Source organism: Euprymna scolopes, chromosome 12 (assembly GCF_053919585.1).
Source record: "Euprymna scolopes isolate OS-2025 chromosome 12, ASM5391958v1, whole genome shotgun sequence".
In the NCBI taxonomy this organism is placed as follows: domain Eukaryota; kingdom Metazoa; phylum Mollusca; class Cephalopoda; order Sepiida; family Sepiolidae; genus Euprymna; species Euprymna scolopes.
The window spans coordinates 145,639,721-145,663,907 of NC_136493.1; the positions used below are offsets into that span (position 1 = coordinate 145,639,721).

At 34.7% G+C, this 24,187-nt stretch overlaps 1 protein-coding gene across 1 annotated transcript in view; it reads left to right on the top strand.

Moving 5' to 3' along the window:
* The window catches only part of LOC145291527 (uncharacterized), a 1,250,821-nt gene that overhangs the window by 311,807 nt on the left and 914,827 nt on the right, over positions 1-24,187 (top strand). Inside the window, exons 13-15 of the mRNA XM_080137518.1 lie at positions 10,918-11,059; positions 13,959-14,267; positions 19,523-19,690. Coding sequence (XP_079993644.1) covers positions 10,918-11,059; positions 13,959-14,267; positions 19,523-19,690 — 619 coding nt within the window. The remainder of the gene's footprint in view (positions 1-10,917; positions 11,060-13,958; positions 14,268-19,522; positions 19,691-24,187) is intronic.

The window sequence follows — 24,187 nt, forward strand, 5'->3', positions numbered from 1 at the left end:
ATATATATAAGAATTTAAAAATGCTGAATATATATATAAGAATTTAAGAATGCTGAATATATATATATATAAGAATTTAAGAATGCTGAATATATATATATAAGAATTTAAGAATGCTGAATATATGTATATAAGAATTTAAGAATGCTGAATATATGTATATAAGAATTTAAGAATGCTGACAATAAACTGTATGAAATGCTACAACTGATGATCTTGCTGACTTGTACTGACTGTTTCGGGGGGGGGGGTGATTACAGTAAAATAATAACATAAATAGATAACATAAATAAAGATGAAAAGCAGAAGATTAAAATAGTAGTAATTGTTGCTATAGTAGAAGCACAGTCAGAAGGTAGTAATTAAATAAATAAATAAATAAAAATAAATAAATAAAAATAAATAAATAAAAATAAATAAATAAATAAAAATAAATAAATAAAAATAAATAAATAAATAAAAATAAATACACTACACAAAGAAGGAAAGAAAAGGATGAATTAATATTAGTCGTAATAGCAACAGCAGAGTCGAAGAAGAGTGAGGGAACAATGTAAATAAATGCCATGAATAAAGAAAAGAAGAATATTAAATAATTAATAACAATAAATAATGATAATATTAATAATAATAACAATAATGATAATAATAATGATAATAATAATGATAATAATGATAATAATAACAATAATGATAATAATGATAATAATTATAATGATAATAATAATAATAATAATGATAATAATTATGATAATGATGATAATAATTATAATGATAATAATAGTAATAATGATAATAATAATGATAGTAATAATAACAATAATAATAGTAATAGTAATAATAATAATGATGATAATAATAATAGTAATAATAATAATAGTAATAATAATAATAGTAATAATAATGATAATTGAAATTTAACCTCTTAGCAGTTATTTTTACCAACTAAAACCGAAATCGAATTTGTTCCACAGTTCCAAATCACCTATATATTAAATTTCAAGTATGTAAACTAAAAATTGTCAATGTGGTTTGGTAGGACCGTTTCTTCACACAGACACGGTCACTTATACATATAGTAGTAGTAGCAGCAACAACATGAAGATTCTCTTTTTAAAGAATGACATAAATAAATAACATAAATAAAGATGAAAAACAAAAGATTAACATAGCAGTGTACACACGTGGCCTCAGTCACAAAGTGGACAAGACAAAGAATAAGCAATAACCCTGACTCGCTTTTGGTTCTGTACAACGACATTTATTTCCTCGTCGTTACGGCCGTCATGTCACTCAGGTAATCTAGAATGTTCACGCCTCTCATGAGATTTGCCCTGTCGGTTGAGTATTAGAATACACCGACTGCCCCCCCCCTGCAGAGAGTAAAAGTTTCTCTATGGCGCTATCTGGTGACCGTGGATTGCAACCCGTAATGCCTAAGGACGGGAGCTTGGTGGTTGAGCAGATCATGTTCAAGGTCCTAATAGGACATGAGATACAACACGCCACTTTGGCCCTTACTTGGGCTAAGACAGGCGGTTGGATAGGCCCGATCCAATCAATCGGTTGGTCATGACTAGCACTAAATCAGACAAACACAAGAAAATACGCCCACACTCCCTACATTAGACAATAAACTGATTTATAAACGGTGGCTGAAGGGTCAATCAACTTGCTGAAGAATGGATAAAACATGGCTGGAAAACTAACATATTTTCTTGAAATGAGGCCATTAAAAAAGACAAAGGAAATACGGGTGCTTTAGTTCATCAGTCCCACCCTCAACACTTCTCACACAGGGCTCCAAAGCGAGTGGGGAGTAGGAGAAACGAAAAATCCAAAATATGTAAATACCAAATAAAAAATCTTAAAAAAGAAACCACTGAAGTTTCAGATAAATCTAGTTCAGATTCAGAAACAGAATCTCAAAACCGAAACCAAAATCTAACTCAAAATCTTATTTTATAATTATAGAAGCAACCAAAGGAGAGCTGATAACAAAAGTGTCTTCCTTCAAAATAGAGAAAATATTTTCAAACATCAACCCTAAAATGGCCAAGAAACTAAATAACGACACACTAGTAGAAAACCAAAAACGTAATAGAAATCTTCAAGTGGAGACTTTTTAACAACCAAAAAGTAAAAATTTACCCCCACAAAACGCTGAATACCTACCAGTAAAGGAGTGATCAGGAGTTCAGAATTATCCCTGTGCTCTTTGGAAGAAATCAAACTAACCTGAGAAACCAAAATGTTATCAATGTAAAAAGAATCCAAATTAAAAGATAAAAAGTGAAACTATCCAAACAAACTTCTACATCCTTACTTTTAACACCCATCAAATCCCAAGTAACATCAAAATAGGGTACCATAAAATAAACACTGAACCATACATACCAAACCCCCTCAGATGCTACAACTGCCAAAAGTACGGACACCATCGAGACTGGTGCGCATGCTTTCCAGAGACCCAAAATGTACTAACAACTAAATAACTAAAAGGCCATAGTGCAACTCAAAAGAACGTGGCAAATGGAAGAAAGAAAAAGAAATTACTAAAATAAAATATATCAAAAATATAGCCTTTCAAGAAGCTCGAAAATACAAGATACTCTGAAATAACAAAAAAGACATACAGCATACCGCCAAATAAGCAAACAACAAAAGCAAAGTGATCAAACATTAAACCTGAAGATTATGAAATTATTCAATGAAATAAGGGAACTAATGGAAGAGTTTAAAAAAACTATAAAACAAATCAACATTGAAAATAAAGATTACAAAACTGAACAAAACTTCCAAACCAAAACTCAACTAAAAAAAACATAAAACCCTAAAGTGCTACAACATCCATAGAAACACCCCATCTCACTGAAAATAAAAAACAGACACCAAAAAGTGTGAAGGAAAAGGAAACAAACCACCAACTAACAAAGAAATTCAAACCAAAATAAACAGACCACGCTCAACTTCCAGACCAAGAGACTCAATCCATATTTAAGGAAATGGAAACGCAAGATCGAAGATCAAATACTAACGACTAACAAAAGTAAAAATAAATACATAAAATCAAACCATTATCCAAAATATCATCCAATGGAACTGCCGGGGCCTAAAACCTAACATAAATGACCTATTGCGTCTTATAACAAATCAGTTATCGTATGTCTCCAAGAAACCTTTTTAAAAGCTGAAGATAAAATAAATAACTACAAACAATACAATCACATCTACAATATCCAACAGCGAGACTCTGGAGGAGTATCTATACTTATTAGAAATAATATCCCACAAAGCAAAATAAATCTAAAAACTAATATCCAAGCCATTGCTACAACAGCCACACAACACGGAACTATAAATATCTGCACTATCGACATCCCACCACAGGATCCAATAAATAAAGATCTGAACAAAATAATAAATCGGTTACCCAAACGTTTCTTACATTTAGGTGATTTTAAGATACAGAAAAAGATAAATTAAATTTCAACTCGAACAACATAACTATCCTTTTACTAAAAATGAACTCCTAAAAACCATAAATGAAGCACATAATACAGCTACCGGTGTGTATGAGATAAATTATGAGTTTCTGAAACAACTTTCTCCCAAATCAATAACACATCTTTTAAACACACTCAACAAAGTATGGTTCAAGTGAAAACTACCCAATAGCTAGAAACATGCTATCGTGATCCTTATCCCTATGCCAGGGAAAGACAGTTCAGATCCACAAAATTTCACACCAATTGCATTGACAAGTTGTTTTTGCAAAACATTCGAAAGAATGATAAATAAATGACTGAACTGGTATCTGGAAACCAACGGCTCAATTGCCAACCTACAAAGTGGTTTTAGAAACAAAAGTGGAAGATTGGAAAACAATCAAAGAACCTATCATTAAAAAGAACATGCATAACTATCTTTTTTGATTTAGAAAAGGCTTACGATACAACATGGCGATAGGATATAATAAAAGACCTATACAATCTTGGATTAAAGAGCAGACTACTCATCCTGATAAAAGATTTTCTATCTGATAGAAGTTTTAAAGTAAGAATCAGACACAAAAAGACAGGAAGGAGGAATCCCACAAGGATGTATTGTATCAGTTACACTCTTTAAGATAAAAATCAATAATATTGTAAATTGTCTAAACAATGAGATAAATGGATCCTTATATGTGGATGACCTTGTAATCTGCCATAGATCCAAAAATATTCATAGAATGCCAACTACAAATGTGCGTAAACAAACTAACACAATGGACGACAGAAAATGGCTTTAAATTTTCAACAACCAAAATAAAATGTGTCCATTTCTGTAATCATAGAAAAATGCACAATGACTCTACTCTCAACCTAAAAGGAACAAAAATCGAAATAGCTGACCAACATAAATTTCTGGGACTTCTTATTTTTGGCAAAAAACTCTCTTTCATCCCTCACTTAAAATATTTAAAACAAAAATGTTTAAAAACTCTACAACTATTAAGAGTTATAGCAAATACTGAGTGGGGATCAGACTGCTTATCACTCCTAAAATTAAGTAGAACCCTGATAAGAGCCAAACTAGATTAAGGAAGCTTTATATATAGTTTAACCAAAAAATGTTATCTTAAAACTCTGGAATTCATCCATCACACAGTATTAAGACTTGCCTTGGGAGCATTCAAAATCTTCTCGATAGAAAGCTTATATGCTAAAGCCTATGAACCCCCACTTAAATCGGGGCATGAAAAATTAGGCTTACAATATTATCTAAAACTCAAATCAACCCCCCAAAATTCTGCTTATCAATGCACTTTTAATCCCAACTACACACATCTATTAAAAAAAAATGCAATTAAACTCTTTGATCTCTACATGAAGAAACGATAAATCCACTAACAGACAACTCAATAGATAAAACCAGCATCCGTGATTAAAATTTCATTGAACTTCCACCCTGGCTGTTAAATTAACCTAAACTCACAATAGACCTGATAATATATACTAAATCCAATACTCACCCTTCAGTCTATAGAGAAAAACTAAACAACATTCTGGATTCTTACCCAAATTGGACACGCATTTACATGGATGGTTCCAAAGATCAAAACAAAGGGGGGGGGAGCACTATTTTAAAAAATACTATTCAGCAGAAAAGGTTATCAAGTAACTCCTCAAATCTGTAGTGCAGAAATTGCAGCCATAAACTTGGCTCTAGATATTATCACAAACCAAAACTCAAAGAAATTCATATTTGTAGACTCATTATCAGTACTAGAAATTAAAAAAATCCAAACTTAATCAATTACTAACCAAAAGATCCATTCTATCAACACAAAACTTTCTTCTTCTGTTGGATTTCTAGTCATTATGGTTTCCATGGAAATGAAAAAGCTGACATGGCGGCCAAAAATTCGCTAAAACTCCAAATAAGCGACACAAATTGTCTCATACACAGACTACAGACCTTTAATAAACAGTTTTATTATAAAAAATGGCAAGAAAACTGGAATAATTGGCAAAACAAACTCTTCCAAATTATGCCTATACTTAAAAAAATCTACTATATCCCAGAAAATCATGTAAAGAAATAGTTTTATCACGTATCCGGATAGGACACACATACATAACTTACTCCTACATACTAAAAAGTGAAGAAACTCCCAAATGTATACCATGTCATGAACTTTATACGGTGAAATACTTTTTACTTTTTACTTGACTGCTATGACCGCATACAAATTCGTCAACACTACTACACGGCTATAAACTTAAAAGAACTCTTCAAAAAAAGAAAACCTTAAAACCATTCTCAACTTCCTTAAAAAGATCAAATCTTTACCATAAAATATAAATGCCAACAAATAACAAACTATACCAAAACATTACTTGAATATACCTAGCGAAAATCAACTCCAAAAGCATCTAAAAATTTAAATTTTATATGCAGCATTAAATGACCCAAAGAAGGTCGAAATAAACAAACAGTCTCTCACAAGATCTCTGTTATCTCGTCTCTCCTAAGATCTTTGTCTTTCTCTTTTTTATAGTCCTTTTTCCTCTCCACTTTAATTTTTATGATGTAATCCAGCGTCGTTTACATCAGGTACATATTAAGAGATGACGGGGACATATATAGTGGGGTTAATGATGGTGTTGACAATTCTGACGGAAGGCATTTGTACAGTTCTGGGATGCTTAGGACTTCATATATATACTGAATGGAGATGCATACAAGTCCTTTTAACACAGAGGAGAAGGGGCATTTATAGACATTACTTGTGATGGAGGAGATGGGACACATAACTTGGAAGGGTTACACAATGTTCATTATAAGATGATAAACACAATTACCTTTCGTTCATGATGAAGAACGACACAAGACAACAGTGACAACATAATGACGACTTCTTTATCCATCTGATCGATCGGTCGATGACGTCAGGAATTCAAATTTGGATCTACATAGTCTAAATGTTCTCCCTTCGCTTCCAAGGGGTCAACTGACCAACTGACTGGCTCTCTTGCTGACTGACTAAAATCTGAATCCATAATATGTAAAAATGTCCTTTGTCTATGACGTCAGAAGTGTGTTTTTCAAGCGTGACCAATTTCACGTGGCTTTACATGTGTTTGTCCAACACACTTTTGACAAACAAAGAATCCTCAATTCTAATCTAACATATTTTAAACAATATAATTTAATTTGCATTGTTCCTTCTTTTACTGACATATTTAATATTCAAATTTCTAAAAGAATTAACAATAGACTTAATTTCTAACATTCCATTTCTTAACTTTGCCTACAGGGTTCGATTCTAGGCTAATCCTAATCTCATTTTTACTTATCTAATATTCTTATTTACATGGAAAGGGGACAGCCCTTTTCCATGTAACAAATGGAGATCTACTGCTCCCCCTCTAAATTCCACAATTTACACTTTTTTCTTTTCTCACGTTAATCTCATCGATTAATCAACTTAACTTTCTGATTAAAAAGTAATTTTTACAACGTGACCCAGCATCGTTTAACCCCAAAACAAAATGAAGATCTACTTTTATTTTTGGCCTAAAACGTTTAAAAAGCCTTTATAAATAATATGAAAGAAGAAATTAAAAAAAAAAAAAACATTTTAGAGTGGGGGATCACTTTTCCATATAAATTTAACGTAAAATGAGCACCTACTTTTGGCCACCAAGCATTTAACGAGACATGTCACATCTAGCATTTTTCCAAGTTTGGCGATTGAGGGATTGGGGCAAAACATGACAAATACAATTTGTTTTATTTTTTTGTTTGTTTTTTTGATTGGGGGAAATTACATTTGAAACATAAAATAATGATAAATTACATTAATTTTTGTGAGACCATTCTGTACTTTCACCTAACAATTTCATAAACAAAACAAACCCCAAAATATGACAAATTAAATTGAGGGGGTATTACATTAGAAATATAAAATGACGAAAAATTTAATTTAATTGTTTTTTAAATTAGTTTTTGGTAGAACTTCATGGGTCACATTATTTTAATTGGAATTCATTGAGATGAGTTTTATTCATTGCTTTTTATTTATTGATTTTTATTTATTGATTTTTATTTATTAATTTTTATTTATTGCCGACTATTATCCTCATCCTTCTCTTAGTTGTTTCACAAGGTTTCGGCCGACTATTCCTCTGGCCTTCGTTAGGTGGTAACCGCGACGAGATAGGAACTTTGAATCTTCTGACTGCATTCACTGCAATTACTGTCTTCCATAGTTGTCGTCTCACCATAAATAAACATGAATCTATAAGACCAAAAAATTCAACCTTGATCGCACTTTGGGGCCCGTAGCGCAATTGATAGAGACGTTGAATCTCCAGGTAAGAATTGTCTGAACATAGTGGTTTCAATCCTACCCAAAGCCGGTCAGAGGCTTACTTGGCCAAAAACGAATGCAGTCAGGAGATTCAGAGTTCGTATCCGTCACGGTTACCACCTGACGAAGGCCAGAGGAATAGTTGGCCGAAACCTTGTGAAACAACTAAGAGAAGGATGAGGATAATAGTCTGCAATAAATAAAAAATTCATGGGTCACGTCGTAAACAAATTACTGCAGAATTTTTACGTTTGAATTCGAAGCACACACTTTTAAAAACAAAGGCTCCCCCCTCAAAAAAAGCAAATCGAAAATTTCCTTTTACAAAAAAAAAAAAAGCCTGTGAAAAAAGGGCCCTTACAAAAAATTAAAAAAAAACAAATGCACGCGTTAATGTTTATAAACGTTATTTTTTTTTTAGGTTCACAAAATCGTGAGTTTTCTTAGGGCAAAACATTTCCCAAGTTATCTTTTCCCTTCATTCGCGTTTCAGGTTCGAGCCTGCCTACTTGGCTATTTTTTTTAACAAAAGTTGTAATGATTTATTTTTAATTTTTTTATTTGGAGGAGGGGAGTTTTCTTTCCAGTGCTCAATATCCGGAGAATAGTTTCTTCTCGTTGTATCCCTTCTGCCGAAATAGGGCATCACGTACTTCTTTTTCTGGGCGATTACATTTACATGTTTTTATCTCTTCTATTATTTTTGACATTGTTGTGGGGGGTATCCACGTTGCCTATGATGAAAATGATTAGTATAGTAGGTGTGTTCCAAACGGAACTTCATGTCAACCCAGGCAACGCCGGGTACACATGCTAGTATATATATATATATATATATATATATATATTAGTTTGCCTGAAAGATTCCCGCGTTTGAGAAGATACACCTGAAGAAGGCCGGAAGTTACATCGGCTGAAACGTGATATTAACACTCCAAATAGGATTAGCAGTCCCAATAAACTAAATAATACAAGGAATAATGAATGCTTCTTATATACTTAAAACTACTCAAATAAAATCCAATTTATTGGCATAAATAGCTTTCTACGACAATGCCAGTTTTTGTTTTCTACTTATTACGTCATAGACAAGGAATATTAATTTTAATCCATTGTATATTCGCCATTGTTTTCAATGATCTTTTAACAAATAGCGAATAAAATGAAACTTCTTTTACCTGTTAGTCTTCAATGAATGAATGTGAAAATCAATCGGAACAAGGTTAGGGAAATATAGTGAATGCAGTAAAATGGTTGGCCAAGTTTCACAATGTTTTCCTGCATCAATTTTATAGCATGTGACCTTGTCATGGAGAAGTTGATTTTTCTTATAGACGTGCCGGACATTTTTCCCCCACTTAGATTTTCGTCCACGCGCTGCCATTGCTCAACGTACAAGTTTGCATTTAATGTTTGGTTGCAGCCTGAAACATAATGATTGAATTTCCCATCAAAAGTAAAATCTTTCTTCTAGGTTTGGGGTTTTGCTCAGATTTACCTTCATCAAGTCACTGCCTTTTGCATTGAATAATGTCATAGGAAACCCATCTTTCGTCACCTGTTATGAAATGGCTCATTTTGCTGCCTGAAAAGATGACTTGTTGCGACGGAAGGACGATCTGTCTTATTTTTCTCACTTAAGAAATGAAGAACCGAGACCCCCAGCCAGCTAACCTTACCGATCTTTTACTGTGTATGGTGGGATATTAAGTGTTGAGTTCTTTTTTTTTCCAATTCACGTGTGCTTACATTGAAATCATTCTCTACTACCGTGTTTAAAATATTTATCGATGCCCAATGGACAGCAAAGATTAAGCTTCTAAGCTCAAATGCCGGAATGAAACTTTTCAATTTCTAACTTGTCATTTTTTCAATAACATTTTATGATTTTTTAAAGTCATATGAACTGTATATTTTTATCGCTATCTTTACATCATTTTCTTGTTTTAGCTGCCGCAACATCACATGTCAAATATGCAGTTTCAGTCCTTTCATATCAAGGGTTATAGATTTATAATTTCACTGCAATACAAGTGATAGAACAGCTGTGAAAAATAGGAAGAGGCTTTCATAAAAATTTAGACTAAAATTTAGCCAAAATCTGAAAGTGCTTTAAAAGCACCAAAAACGCTTCTCGGGTGTATCAAAAAAATCAGAAATTATTTATGAACCATGTTAATCTTATTGCCTATTTTATTCTCAAATTATATTAACCGAACTCTGTCTCATAGCCTCTTATCTCCTATATAATAGAATGACTGCAGAAATTCCCCTCTGGACCAAAGTATCGTAGGTTTGCAACACCAGATGCCACATACAAATTCAATACATCTAGGCAAATAGTCACTATATTATGTAGCTTTCGAACACCATTTTATACACATTACGCCGTGATGTTAAAATGCTGCATTGCATCCTAAGAACAACATCTTTAGAGGAAGAAGTCCCTATTTTTCTCTCTAAATATTTAGTCCTACCACTACTCCCAGTTGTCGCCAGAACGCATTCTACACTTTCCACAGATTCTGTACTTTCACTGCTCGTAACTGGTTAATAAAACATAGACCTACCATAATCTTCACAGTTTCCGATTCATAGATAATAACGGCTCCCTCGCTAAACTCCGTCTATTCTAATCTTGTGTGTGTTTTGCACTTTACAATTCGCTGGGTGTTTGCTATAAACATTTACAAGTTTCAAAATATTAGGTATCCACAAGTATTGAGAACATAAACAAAAAAATATGCGTTGCTAATGGTTTTTATTATGGTCCGTGTATGCGTGTGTTTGTGTGCATGTGTTGAAAAAAATAACTTTTGTTGTTAAAACAATTACAAAAATATAAATGTATATAAACATTACAGAATGTAACTTTTCATATTCAGTAAATTTTCGGTACACTTTATTTGTTTTTTATTGTATTTCTATTTAAACAAACTGAGCCGCAACAACGCGTGGCCTGGTACATCTAGTTATTTATAAATTTATCAGGTAAACAAATTCTAAAGTATTTGTGTGATTCACACTTAATTTTTTCTTCTGTTTCCGTTATCAATCAGTAACTGCAAGAATGGCGCTTGGGAATGTGAGTCGAAGCAATGTCCAGCTCATTGCTCCATTTTAGGAAGAAATTCTGTGATTTCATTCGATGGCCAGCCTTACAAGTTTGAACCTCAAGCCTGTGCCTATACTTTAATCGAGGTGAGTTTTAATTCAATTAACATGATCACAATTCCCATGATATTAATACTACAATAACTTATCCTGAAGTGGACGCCGACGTGAACTGATGTGTATGGTGTTCCAGGTTCGAATGCTGGTGGTTCCATATCATTACTTTTACTAATGGGGTCGGATTAAGACCTATACATGCCATAAACACTTAAAAGACTATGCTGCTCCCTTCTAGATATAACTTTTGCAGAGTGTGTTTCAATAGTGTTTTCGTCTTGACTTGATGCCTTAAGTAGATGTTTATTTTGCTTAATGATTAATCCAACCGTGTTTGCCATAGTAATTGGTGCTACACAAAATCGAGCCAGTCAAAAAAGTCGTATCATGTTGATTCATATAAAGTTACAACAAAGAAACAAACATTTTCAATGTATTTATATCAAACATTTTATCATATTATGTAAAAACTACTTTTACTTGTTCATTTTTCTGACTTAGAACGATGTGTCCTGATACTTAAAAATGACATTGGTTTTATTGACTGTGATAATATTGGTCATATTTTATATTCGAGACTATTTCATTTCATATATCTGTTGTCATGAACAGTTGTTATAATGTGTAGCACAAGAAGTCACGTGATCGCCAGATATGAACGAATTATTTTCTGGATTCAAATGGAAATGTGTTTTTTTTTTTTTGTTTTCGAACTCAATAAACAAAGCAAAGAAGAAACAACAATGACGCAGAAGATTGTATAAAATATATAATTTATTCTCGTGAAATTTGATAAAACATGCACGTAAAGAACGAGGAAGAATAGACAAAAGGGGATAATGTTCTGACTTTGAAAAACAAAGGTTTTTAAGAACAAAGTAAACTGAAAATGTCAAGATGTTGAGATGAAAAGGAATAATGATTGGGCTTTAAATAAGCAAAGTAAACGAATCGAAAGGGAATTATCTTTTAGAGGAGTCCTAGTTGCCGAGAAATTAATATTTATATTTCTACAGTCGGGAAAAAGTCAAATGTTCTTCGGATTTTGAACTTTACCGCTGAAGATGTCAATCACGTAATGATTATATATATATATATATATATATATATATACATATATATATGTGTGTGTGTGTGTGTGTGTGTGTGTGTGTGTGTGTGTGTGTGTGTGTGTGTGTGTGTGTTTCAAAAATGAAATGGTTTTCAGAAGAAAAGAGTGAATATTTTTTTCTCTATTAAAAGTCGGTTTCTACGATGGAAATGTTTATCACGTTTTTTTTTTTTTGTTTTTTTTCCAAATGTTTATTTCAACTTCGGGTTTAGATGACATTCGACACGTGTGAGTAGATCGTGTTGAGAATAGATTGAAGAATATATTTTGGAACGAATGTCAATGGCAGTGCCATGAAAACTGAGAATCATATATATATATATATATATATATATATATATATATATATATATATATATATAGATAGAGAGGGGGAGAAAGAGAGAGAAGAAACGGTCGGTTTTCCCAATGGCTTGGTGGCATCAATGTTGGCATCGAGTCACACGACCGTTGATATCATTAATTTCTCAGTTTTGTTTTCTTAACAAAAATATTGGGATAGAGCGCAGTTAAGTTCTTTGGATTCAAGTAGAACGATGTGCATGTCCTTTGAGTTTTACAGTTAAGTGTTAAAAAGGTTTTGACCAAATAGATCTGGATTTAGAAAATCGTGCTTGAGAGGGATGAATTTTGATCTCCAGTTCTGCAAACATCCTTCGTTTAGCTGAATTTAGCTGACTTGTGGGAGGAAGTAAATAAATATTTTTCATGCTGAAAGAAACGCAAAAATATTTTAGCTTTTGATAAAAGCAAAATAAATATTTGAGGAAGTGAATGAACTGTTAATCTAAAGTGGATTTAATAAAAGATTATATGCAAAGTTTACCACATGTGACACTATATGCTGTTTATATAAATTTGAATATAACTTGGATATTAAAATTGATAAACGTAAAAAGTTGTATTTTTTTTTTAATTTGGTACAAATTTTATAAGACCTCTCGAATAACTTAATCCAAGTCCATGGTAGGATGGAAGCAAAATGGAGATGGTTACATAAGGGCAAAGTTTGTTTCCTTTTACAACTATAAACAAATATTTCCAACTACCGATTGTCATCAACAACAGCAAACTTCCTAAGAGTCCAACATTGAAACTCCTAGGCCTGATATTCTCTAGTAAAATGAAATACAAGGCTGCTGCTGCAAAAAAAGTCGAACTTTTTTTTACCAGACTAGAAAACTTCTTAAATCTGCTAATATCCTATATCTCAACAAAGCCACCATTCTCCAGTGCCTGAAGTACAGTTATCACATTCGGGCTGGTGTATCGACCAATAGCCTTTCCCTTTTGGACAGGATGAAAAAAAGAATTTTTAACCTAATAGGTCCCACATTGTCTACCAAGCTCTAGCCCCTGTCGCATCACTGCAGAACTGCATCGTTGTGCTTGTTTTATAAGCGCTTCTACAATAAATTGATTACATTTGTACTCTCCCTTCCGAAACGAAAATACCCCCTGGCCTAACCGACTCATTGCAAAATCTTCACCTCTTCATTATAGCACTCTCGAGAAAGAAGATCGATTACTTCTGAAATTCCGTCCATGTTCCTTGTTTTCTTGATATCAATGTGCAGAAATTTAGTATCAACATGCAGAAATTTAAATGTAATGCGAACAAGCACCTTAAAAAATTCCCCACTGAGGTTGCCCACTATAAATCTAGTCCCTACCATAGTAGCTCCAAATACATCAGTGGTTATGTGCCTTGTTTAGGTAAGAAATTTTTTATGTCTTCTTTCCCTTTTAATTGTAATTTTTCAACTTAATTCAACTTATGCAATTATATCCTTTATTATTTTTTTTTTAACTCTCCAGCCTCGACATCCCTCTGTCAATTTGAGGGTCACGTTACTCTTTGGCCCCTGTACTGCAATATGGAAAGAAGCATTGAATTGCACAACTGCTCTCAGCATCGAAGGCACCGGATTCTTTGTGACCCTTAGCGAAAAATCCATATTTGTTAACGGCCTCGAAAATGTCAAGCTACCTTATTATTCGAACCATATTTACGTGAAAAGGGCGACATCAAGCTTTTATTTGGTGGAAGGTAAAAACTTCCGTATTCTTTTCAATCAAAATCGACAGATTTACATCAAGCTGAATGTGGATCCTTTTAAAGGAAAGGTAAGCAAGTTATTTATAAGAATTTTTTTTCTGACAGGTACAAAATGAATTGATTGGCACTTTTATAATTGTCATAGTTAGTGGTATACATAAAAGTGATAATGACAAGGGTTTGGGCCACAGTATCCGAATCAAAGAGGGAAAATCAATCATATTCAAATTATCTCCCTTTCTCAAAATAGTTCTCACTAGAACTTATACTTTTTTTCTAAGGGGTCACCGCTTATCAAGGCTAAAGAGTCTTCTGAGGATTAATAAATTAGGTGAATGGTGAAACAACACCGTGATGATTGGTAATGATAGAAATTGTGCAGAGTTTTATTATTTAAAAGGATGATTCAACAAGAACTTAATTAGATTAGACTTGAAAACGATCATGTTATAGTCAGCTGGGAAGCTTGAATATTCGGGGCATATAATAAAGAAATTGATTGCGACCATTACCAAAGAACCACAAGACCTTTCGTCATAATGATTGTGATCTTTCCAAAAAAATGTACTAAATACCAATCCGATTTATTATCCAATGTTTAAGTAAAGAGAATCTACTTGTCAATATCGAGATAAATTAATGTTTGCAGTAAGATTTTCATTAGAACAAAGGATTCTCCTGTGGAGCAAATATTCTAATTTTACTATTTTTTTCTATTTTCAAAAATCGTCGAAAAACATTTCGTAGATACTCCAAAATTGATCATCAGTAATGAATTCGTTTCACTGCAGAAATCACCAAACCAGCAACCAAAAGAAAAAAAATACTTTCTCCTCAAATTCGATATAATACTTTGCATCATATTAGCACTGCAAACAAAATAGCATTACAAAAAAAAAAAAACAAGGATGTTCACAAGACCTGAAATGATTTTCAGAACAAGAAAGGAGGATGTTATCATTCTATTAAAAATCATATTTTAAAATTGCGAATTACATATGAATTCTATTCAGTCATGGCTGAACGAAAGCATGCTACCCTTATGGATTGAATAAAGAATCCGATTCGAAATTCTGTACAGATTCTGGATTTTGGACAGAAAGATTCCTGAGTATGACGTACACCTGAAGAAGATCGGAGGTTAAATCAACAAAAACTTAACAGCCAGCCGTGGTTCTCTCCGGAATGTGCTGCTGCCATTGCTTCTAACGTAATAGATGTAAAGCTGCTTTCAGGACTGCCAGCAACCACTGTAAAAAAGTAATAAAGAACGCAAGAGAGTTGTATGCTCAGTCCGTCAAGTCCAAAGAAGCTGAGCAGCGGCTTGGTTCCCACCAGTTTTGGCAAATAGACAACAGAATCCTGAACAGAAGCGTGTGCTCTATCCCAACTCTTACAAATGGACCTGAGGTAATCTTGTCAGCATCAGACAAAGCCAAACTCTTTGCCAAGAACTTTGCAGCTAATTCTAACCTTTACGACCAAGGATGTCAACCTCCAATATTTCCTCCTGTATCAGAAAACATGCTATGTGATATACAAATATCTGTATGTGATGTTGCTAAGCTAATCAAAAACCTTGATTCCAGTAAAGCAACCGGCCCTGACAGTATTCCAATTATAGTACTAAAAAGACTTCAACCAGAATTGCGCCCATCCTTACACAACTGTTTAAACGTTGTCTTAAGGAGAATTGCTTCCCATCACCCTGGAAAATCTCATCAGTAGGCCCTGTATTTAAGAATTCAGGTGATCGCTCATCTCCCTTACAGTACAGGCCAATAAGTCTCCTGTGGGTCATGAGTAAGTTTCTGGAATCTGTGTTAAATAGAGAAGTAATCAACCATCTTAGCAAAAATAACCTTCTTAGTGACACGCAATATGGTTTCCGTTCTGCTAGATCTACAGCAGATGTGCTTACAGTTATATCTCATAGGATTAGCAAATCTCTCGACGGAGGCTACCTTTCTATGGTAATTGCTCTTGACATATCAAAGGCCTTTGATAGCGTATGGCATAAAGGTTTACTTCACAAGATCTCCAGTTACGGTATAGCTGGAAATTTCTTCTCAATTATTAAATCCTTTCTCTCTGATAGGTTCATAAGAGTAGTGACTGATGGGCAGAAATCAGAAGCTCTTAGTATTAATCCAGTTAATATCTCACTGCTGATGCAATTCTCTATCTATATAAGAACCAGGTATGTCCAAGGATGGAGTACTGTTGCCACATCTGGGCAGGAGCTGCTAGAAAGAACTTATCCTGCCTTGATAGAGTTCAAAATAGACTTCGTAGCCTTGTGGGGGATGTCCTTTTCTCTTCCCTGCAGCCTCTATCTCACAGAAGAGATGTTGCGAGTTTTTCTTTGCTTTATCGTTATTTTCATGGCAAGTGCTCGGCTGAACTCCATTCTGTGGTCCTCCCTCACCAAACTTTCGCAAGAAACACCCGTCTAGCAGAAAACACTATGACTAGTTTCCCCCACTCTTTATCTGTGCCTAAACCTAAGCGTAGATTCCATGAGCAAAGTTTCTTTCTTAGAACTGCACGCCTATGGAATTGTCTTTCGTTTTTCTGCTTTCCAGCTGACTACAATATGGTTGTCTTCAAGTCTAACGTAAACAAGTTTTTGATGAGCCGTTCCATATAAATTAACAAATTTACCGAATCTCCATTACTAATGGTTACTATATTGTTCAATTTCTACTGTACACTCTTTAACCATTATCCTCGAGTGGCCTCTTGGCCTTGATAAGTGGTGATGCCTTTGAATAAAAAAAAAACAAAAAAAAACCTGATGAGAACAATAGTTTGAATTATCCAAATTATCATTCCTCATCTAGTTACAAATACAAAAATATGTCTTGGGAATGAATTTTTATTCTTGATGAAACTATCTCAGTACATGATATTTTATCATAGCTCTAACCATTGCGTCATGGATTCTTGCGGACAATTCTAGTACGAATTTATTGATTTTATTTACATCTACAAATTTGTAGATGTACATATCACTATTTATTGCTACACATTATTACTATCTACATTATGTATTACTTATATTTATTTATAATTAACGGTTCCCATATCGTGTTGAATTCTATACTATTAGGTTGACAAGAAAGTTCTTATAGAATCTTTAATTTTGATTACCAATGATGTATTTTCAAATGAGTTTTCGTTTTAATACATTTACTTTATATATCATTTTAAAGAGCGTTTTTCGCTCTATCTAATCGTTTAAAGTACAATCGTTTTAAAACAACTGTCTTCTTTCAGAACGTTGAATACAAGATAGAAAAAAAAGCAAATTCGCACAATCTTGTTTAAATTCAAGCTAGGCCGAAAAACTGCTGAAACATCTCGCAATATCAATGAAGCATTTGGCCCAGGAACCACTACTGAATTCACAGCACAATGGAGGTTTAAAACATTTCGTGCTGGCAACGAGAGTCTTGAAGCTGATGAGCATAGTGGTCGGCCAACGGATGTTGATAACGAACAATTAAGAGTCTTAGTCGAAGTCAATCCTTGCACAAATGTTCGAAAACTTGCTTCCGAATTAGACGCAACGCATACATTGATTTACAACCATTTGAGAGAGATTGGAAAGAGAAAAACACTTGATAAATGGGTGCCTCACGAACAACAAGCAAAAGAAATGTTGTTATGAAGTGTCATCTTCACTTCTTTTACACAAGAACGACCCGTTTCTCGACCAGGTTGTGATTTGCGATAGAAAGTTAGTTCTTCACGACCACTGGCGACGATCAGCTTAGTCGTTAGATGCGGACGAAGCTCCATGACATTTCCCAAAACCAGAGTTGCACCAAAAGAAGGTCATGCTGGTAGTTTGCGACCAGTGTCATGCATTACAGCTTTTTTAATGCAGTTGAAACCATTACGATGCATAAGTACTGTCATCAAATGGATGCAATGCATAAGAACCTTCGACAACACCCAGCATTAGTCAACAGAAAAGGCCTAATTTGTCTCCACGACAATGCCTGACCGCATGTTGCTAAGCTGGCAATAACTGAAATGGGGGGAAATAAAGAGCTTACTTCGGATACGTCTGTAATGTTGCGGGCCGAGCGGAAGAGAGTTCCAAGATGGCGTCCATGGGTTTTTATTGGTGTTGACCCCATGCAATTCTTGCAAAATCATGTGTGCTCTCGCGCGATTATGCAAATATATAATTCCCGGCTGCTATATAAGCAGGACGCTGGGAAGTAGTCAGGCAGTGTCCTGCAGATTGTGTGTAGGTGGTTCTGGCGGTTGGATTGTTTTTGTGACGAACCACGAATCTGCGAGAAGCGAGTTTTCTTCTGCCTTTTTTTCCTGTCTCCTTCTTCTTCTTTCTCTATGGTCATTACGGCCAAGAAGTCCCTCTCTTCTAGAGGTGGGCGGTGCATGGCGAAACTGACTATTTCCCATTTGTGTTCCTTATTTTTGCTTACTACATATTGCTGCACTTTCTTTCTCTCACCAACTCGTTTTATTTTTCTTTAATTCTCTTTTTCCTTTTTTTCCTCTTTCAAATCTGCATCTCCGGCTACCACTCCCATCCTCTTTGTGTCTCTATCTTTTCACCATCACTCACTCTTGCTACCACTCCTATCCTCTTTGTGTCCCTATCTTTTCACCATCACTCACTCTTGCTTTATTTGTATTGCTAGGGGTTTCCTTTTTCTCAAATGCCATTCCATATAAGTAAAAAAATAATAAACAAACCTTGTTATTTGAGGGAGGGGATTCTCATCCATAAATAATGGTGCTGGTCATCTTTTATGGCCACATTAATCTCCAGTTTTTCTAACCCAGGTAACTTCCCCTAGATTTGTGTTTTTAACAGATTCTTTGGCGTCAGCATACTTAACAAGATGTCAACACAATGTGCAGTGAAATAGAACAGATTTCTCTCGTATCAATTCAAACAATTGCGTGTGTGCATTAAGTCAATGCATCAACAACCTTTCTTAATGCTTTCTCCTCCCACCACTACCATCACCACCATCAACATCCAACCCCTAGCCCATAAGCATGCAACATCATTACACCTAACTTCGATAAAATACTTGGAGACTAAAAAACGTTGTGCCAGTAACACTTAAGATAAAAGTAATCCAAAGAATCCAAATAATACGAGTTACCAACCCTCATCTAAAAAATTCAGAAACGAAATAACTTTGAATATATGAAAAAAAAACGCTTATGTAGTAAACCATTTTTATTCAGTTTCATTTGCTGCACACTTTATTTAATGTTAATCCTGATATTTTTGTAATCTTTTCATACGACTTAGTTGTTTTGATGCATACAGGTGCGAGGACTTTGTGGTAATTATGACTTCGACATGACCAATGATTTCAATGGACCAAATGGTTTGCCCTTAAGAAAGCTCGAGTTCACGCAAGCATATTTATCTCCATCTTGCAATTATGAACAACAAGATGATGTGGAAGACCTGCCGTGCTCAACACACTTTAATGTAAGTATATCTACTTATATCTATGCATTGCATCAGGAAGTAAAAGTATTCGTTTGTAAATGAGAACTATTTTTAGTAACCAATCAGAAAGCCCCAAACTTCATCTTTAAGCATACTTTCTCTGAAAACCATCATATGATTCAGGGGATGACATTTTGTCGATACTTATGCATTAGCAGAGTTGTAATATTTTTCAAGGAAATATTGCCGTCCTTCCACACATAGTGCCTGCTATTCTCAAATTGTCATCCATTGGTGATCTAACGAGAACCTGTCTGCTAATGCTTATGTGCATTAGCAGACTATACTAAAGTACTTGCTGAAGACATCTTCAAGTTTTATAAAGAAGTTTTACCGTCCTCTCATCTACAAGTGACTGCTATTCTCAAATGGTCACCTATCTGGTACTGGCCAAGATCAGCCTTGCTTAACATTAGTGATCTAACGAAAACCGGTGTGTCAATACTTAAGTGGATTAGCAGATTATACTGAAATGTTTGTTAAAAGCATCTTCAGGGCTGTAATGTTTTTTTAAGGCAGTTGATTCAAAAAGTAAAAGTATTGGTTTGTAAATGCTAACTATTAACCAATCAGAATATTTCAAGCATATTTCTTCTTTTTCTTTAAACACACACTTATGAATTAATCGACTTGCTGGGAGGTTACGGTGGTTAACGATATGGACTGACGGCCTGAGTGTCCCAAATTTGAATCCGGTTCGTTCCACAAAAATCACTTTCACTTACGCTGTTGGCACCCTTCACAAGTCCCTCCTGTAATCCTCGCTGTCTTTCTCCAAAAGAATTTTGATTAGAAAAATATCGGTGAAGCCAATGCCAATTATAGAATCTTCGGATCCATACGATATGATGATGATGATGATCGACTTGCTAGTGTTACTCACAAGCTGGTGTAGCAGAGAAAGCTCGCATTTTACAGAAGTCATGACTGTTCTTGACGTCTATATTATGCGGTGCATCAAAATTATCGTATTATATTTATTAATGATAAATGATAATGCATGAATAGTTTTGTAATCTTTTTGAAGTCTGTGCCCTTTTATGTAACATGTTACCGGCGCCTATTAAATATGTTTCTGCCAAAATGAAATATCTATTGGATTAAATAAAGGAATTGATAAGATTTATGAAAAGAAAAGAATTTTTGTAAAGAACGTAGCCGAAAATCAAAACAAATTTAATTACATTTTCTGTAGAACGAAAGCTATCGATAACAAAATTGCAAAAATAAACTGTTTTCACTTTATTATATACCTTAACTATACCGACCCGGGATCCGTTAGATTAAATTTTTGTAAATATTTCTATGGTCTATCATCTATTTTTTTTTTTTTTGTTAGGTTCATTATCGCGTGGATTCCAAATTCCGTTTTGTTCCTTCTCTTAGCCATTTGCCACTTATATTTTCGACATGGTTAGTTCTGATGTCAGTCGAAGAATCACCCAAATTATATTTGTGGTGTTTATTATCGTAATTAATATGGAAGCATTTCTAGAAAGTACAGTGACTTACAATACGGATGTAACGGCCTCTTCATATGCACAGAATACCCAAAGTTGGCGTTTACAGTGGCCAGTATGATTCTTTCTGAATGAAAATAGACTTTCATCTATCCCCAAACAGCAACTCTCTCCTTCAAAAAATTGCGGATGTCGCAGCAAATGCTCAGCGCACAATTCCCCTAGAAACATTCTTCAAGAGTGTGATAAAAAACTACACTTTATTAATAGGCCCGGATGTAAATAAATTTCAAGATGTCCTTCAATCTTTAATGGGATTGAGGAAATATACTTCCGTTCCTAATAGATACGATTTTCGACATTGTTGTAACGGACACATCCATCTAAGCATGTCAATGTTGCTTTTCACGTATGTTCGTGTGTTGCATTCGCATAATAACTCGGTTGCGCATAATAATCGGTGGCCTGTAAAGAAAAGTTGTCCATTAAACAAGAATTCATTTTGGATTGTCTTCCCTTTTCGCTTGTATAACTCTTCTGAAAATCAAACAATACTTCCAGTGAGTTAAAGTGCATTTGTGCCAAAAAAAAATTCTAAAGAATTACGTTTTTTTTAAAACAATAAATATTCTTTTTCCTTTTACTGTAAAAATTAGTTTCAGCTAAATATTTTGTTTAAATAAAATGAAAATTTTTAATCGCTTTATTTACTCTTATAATTTAAACCTTTTTTCTTTCTTGCCGTATAATAATTGTCAGCTAAATGTTTTTTAAATAAATAAATCTTCGGTGAAATGTCTTAGTGTGTTATTGTATAGACTTGTGGTATCCGTGAAAGCATCATAATTGTATAATTCGTCTGTTGTACATTGCTGTAGTTTTCTTTAATATTTCAATGCCGGTACGAACCAAGACCCCACGATATTGTATTTTTTTCAAACTGAAATCTACTTTTCTAAGTACTCTGGTTAATTTGGTTTCAGAATATGAATCTTGTTATATATCTCCAAAACATTTGTAGCAGTGTGAGATATATTTCCATGCTATGGACGTCCGTCATGCAAGTGTTGAGCTTGTTAATGAACAATCGGTTGGGGCAATGTCTTGTTGACGTACGCTATTATCTTCGAGAAGGGGGTAATGTCTGTGAGAATAGTCCTATGAAAACAGAACTACACCACCGCCTTCAAGGAAATGGTAATGTCTGGGAGTACACACAGATGGAAGCGTTAACAAAACATAATAGATACTTCATTACCGCCACTTAAGAATGGAACGATAAAATTGTCGCTCTAGAAAAGAGGCATAATTCCATTTCCGTTTGATACAAGCCGGTTTTCGTTTTTTGTTGCAGACGATCTACTAAGTGACCAGTTGTGTACAAATTCCAAGAGCGATAGGAGCCTTCTATCATGTCTGAAAGTGACACAATGTTCAACGAGCGAGATCGGAGATGCACCGCTGTACAATTCATGCTCTTTACCGATCCAGGTTATGACAACAGGACCATTGCCAGCACCCTCCAAATACATCGGTGGATTGCCACGAATAATAGGGACGTGCCCAGGGTAATGAAAAGAAAGTTTCCAGTCACAGTTATGATCTTTGGTGTGATTTCAAGTAAGGATAACATCATGCCATCTCACATCTTCAAAGTCTACTTGAAAGTCAACACCAAATTGTACCTGGATGTGCTGAAGTGTGTGGTGATCATCTGATGCAATCAGGTTGTCGCTGCCCACAAGTTCAAAGAGACCCAGGCTTGGCTTCAGGAGTACTACAACTTTGTACCCTTTTCTCACTGGCCACTCCTCCTCCCCCAACCTGAACCCGCTGGACTACATCGTTTGGTTATATCACCCAACACGAGAACATCACCAACATGACCTCTCACAACACCAAAGCCAGCCTGATCGCCACCATCTGCCGAGTATTTGCCGAGTTACTGCCGGCGCTTGTGAAAAAGGTATGCTCCCAGTTACGGACCTGTATTAAGCCGGTGATTGAGGCTAAAGGCTGCTACATTGAATAAATGTCAGCTCTACTACATAATCAAGTTACCTGAATTGATTTATTCAAGAAAAGTTTTAAATTATAGCTGTAGTCTTGTTTTCTTTAGGTTCCACCCTGTATACTATTTCATACTATTGTACATTCATACAACAGTCTGCTTATGGAGAGGGTGTATCTGCGAAACCACTGTTGGAGTTTGTGACATACTTTAATTCTATGAATGTCCGGTACAAACACACACCCCACAATAGTATTCTACCATTTCTGGACAGGGCAGATAATATAATTTGATTTTTATCTGAAAACCAAGAAAGTGTATTTTTCTGTGCGTTTCCCAATCGACATAGCACCAACATCAAATGAATTCTTTGATTAATTTATTTGCATTGCATCTTCGGCGATCAAACAATCTCGTCTTTTAAAATATAGATGTAGAGGGTGATAACGTACGCACAAACATGAAATGCCTTAGAGTATAATGGTAATAAGTATTGGCCGTAATATATACATATGAAGTGCCTTCAATAAGTTTCCAGACATTTTTTGTATGGGCACTTTTATTGATAGCACACACATGAAACTCTAGTTCCCTTCGAAGTAAGCTCCTCCGGCTGTAATGCACTTGTATCGTTCCAACAACTTCTGGAAGGCCCCATTGAAGTCCTTTTGTGTGAGCATGTCAGTGACCCTTGTCACACCCTCTGTCATCTCTTCAAATTGTCTCATAACGACAGCCTCTAAGGTTTTCCTTGAGCTTAGCGACAAACCAAAAGTCACAGGGAGCAAGGTCTGGTAGGGAAGGTAAGGAACTGTCTTGATGCTCATCTTGGTCAAATAGTCTGTGGCAAGGATGGGACACCCTTGGGATAAACTTTGTGCAAATTGACGTAAACACCCTCGACAAACCTGACAGGCAGCTAAATCCCACCCCCACACAGTAGAGATCCCTAGATGTAAAAGAGCTTTCTACTCCAGTAGTTTCTTCCCCAGAACCGCTAGACTT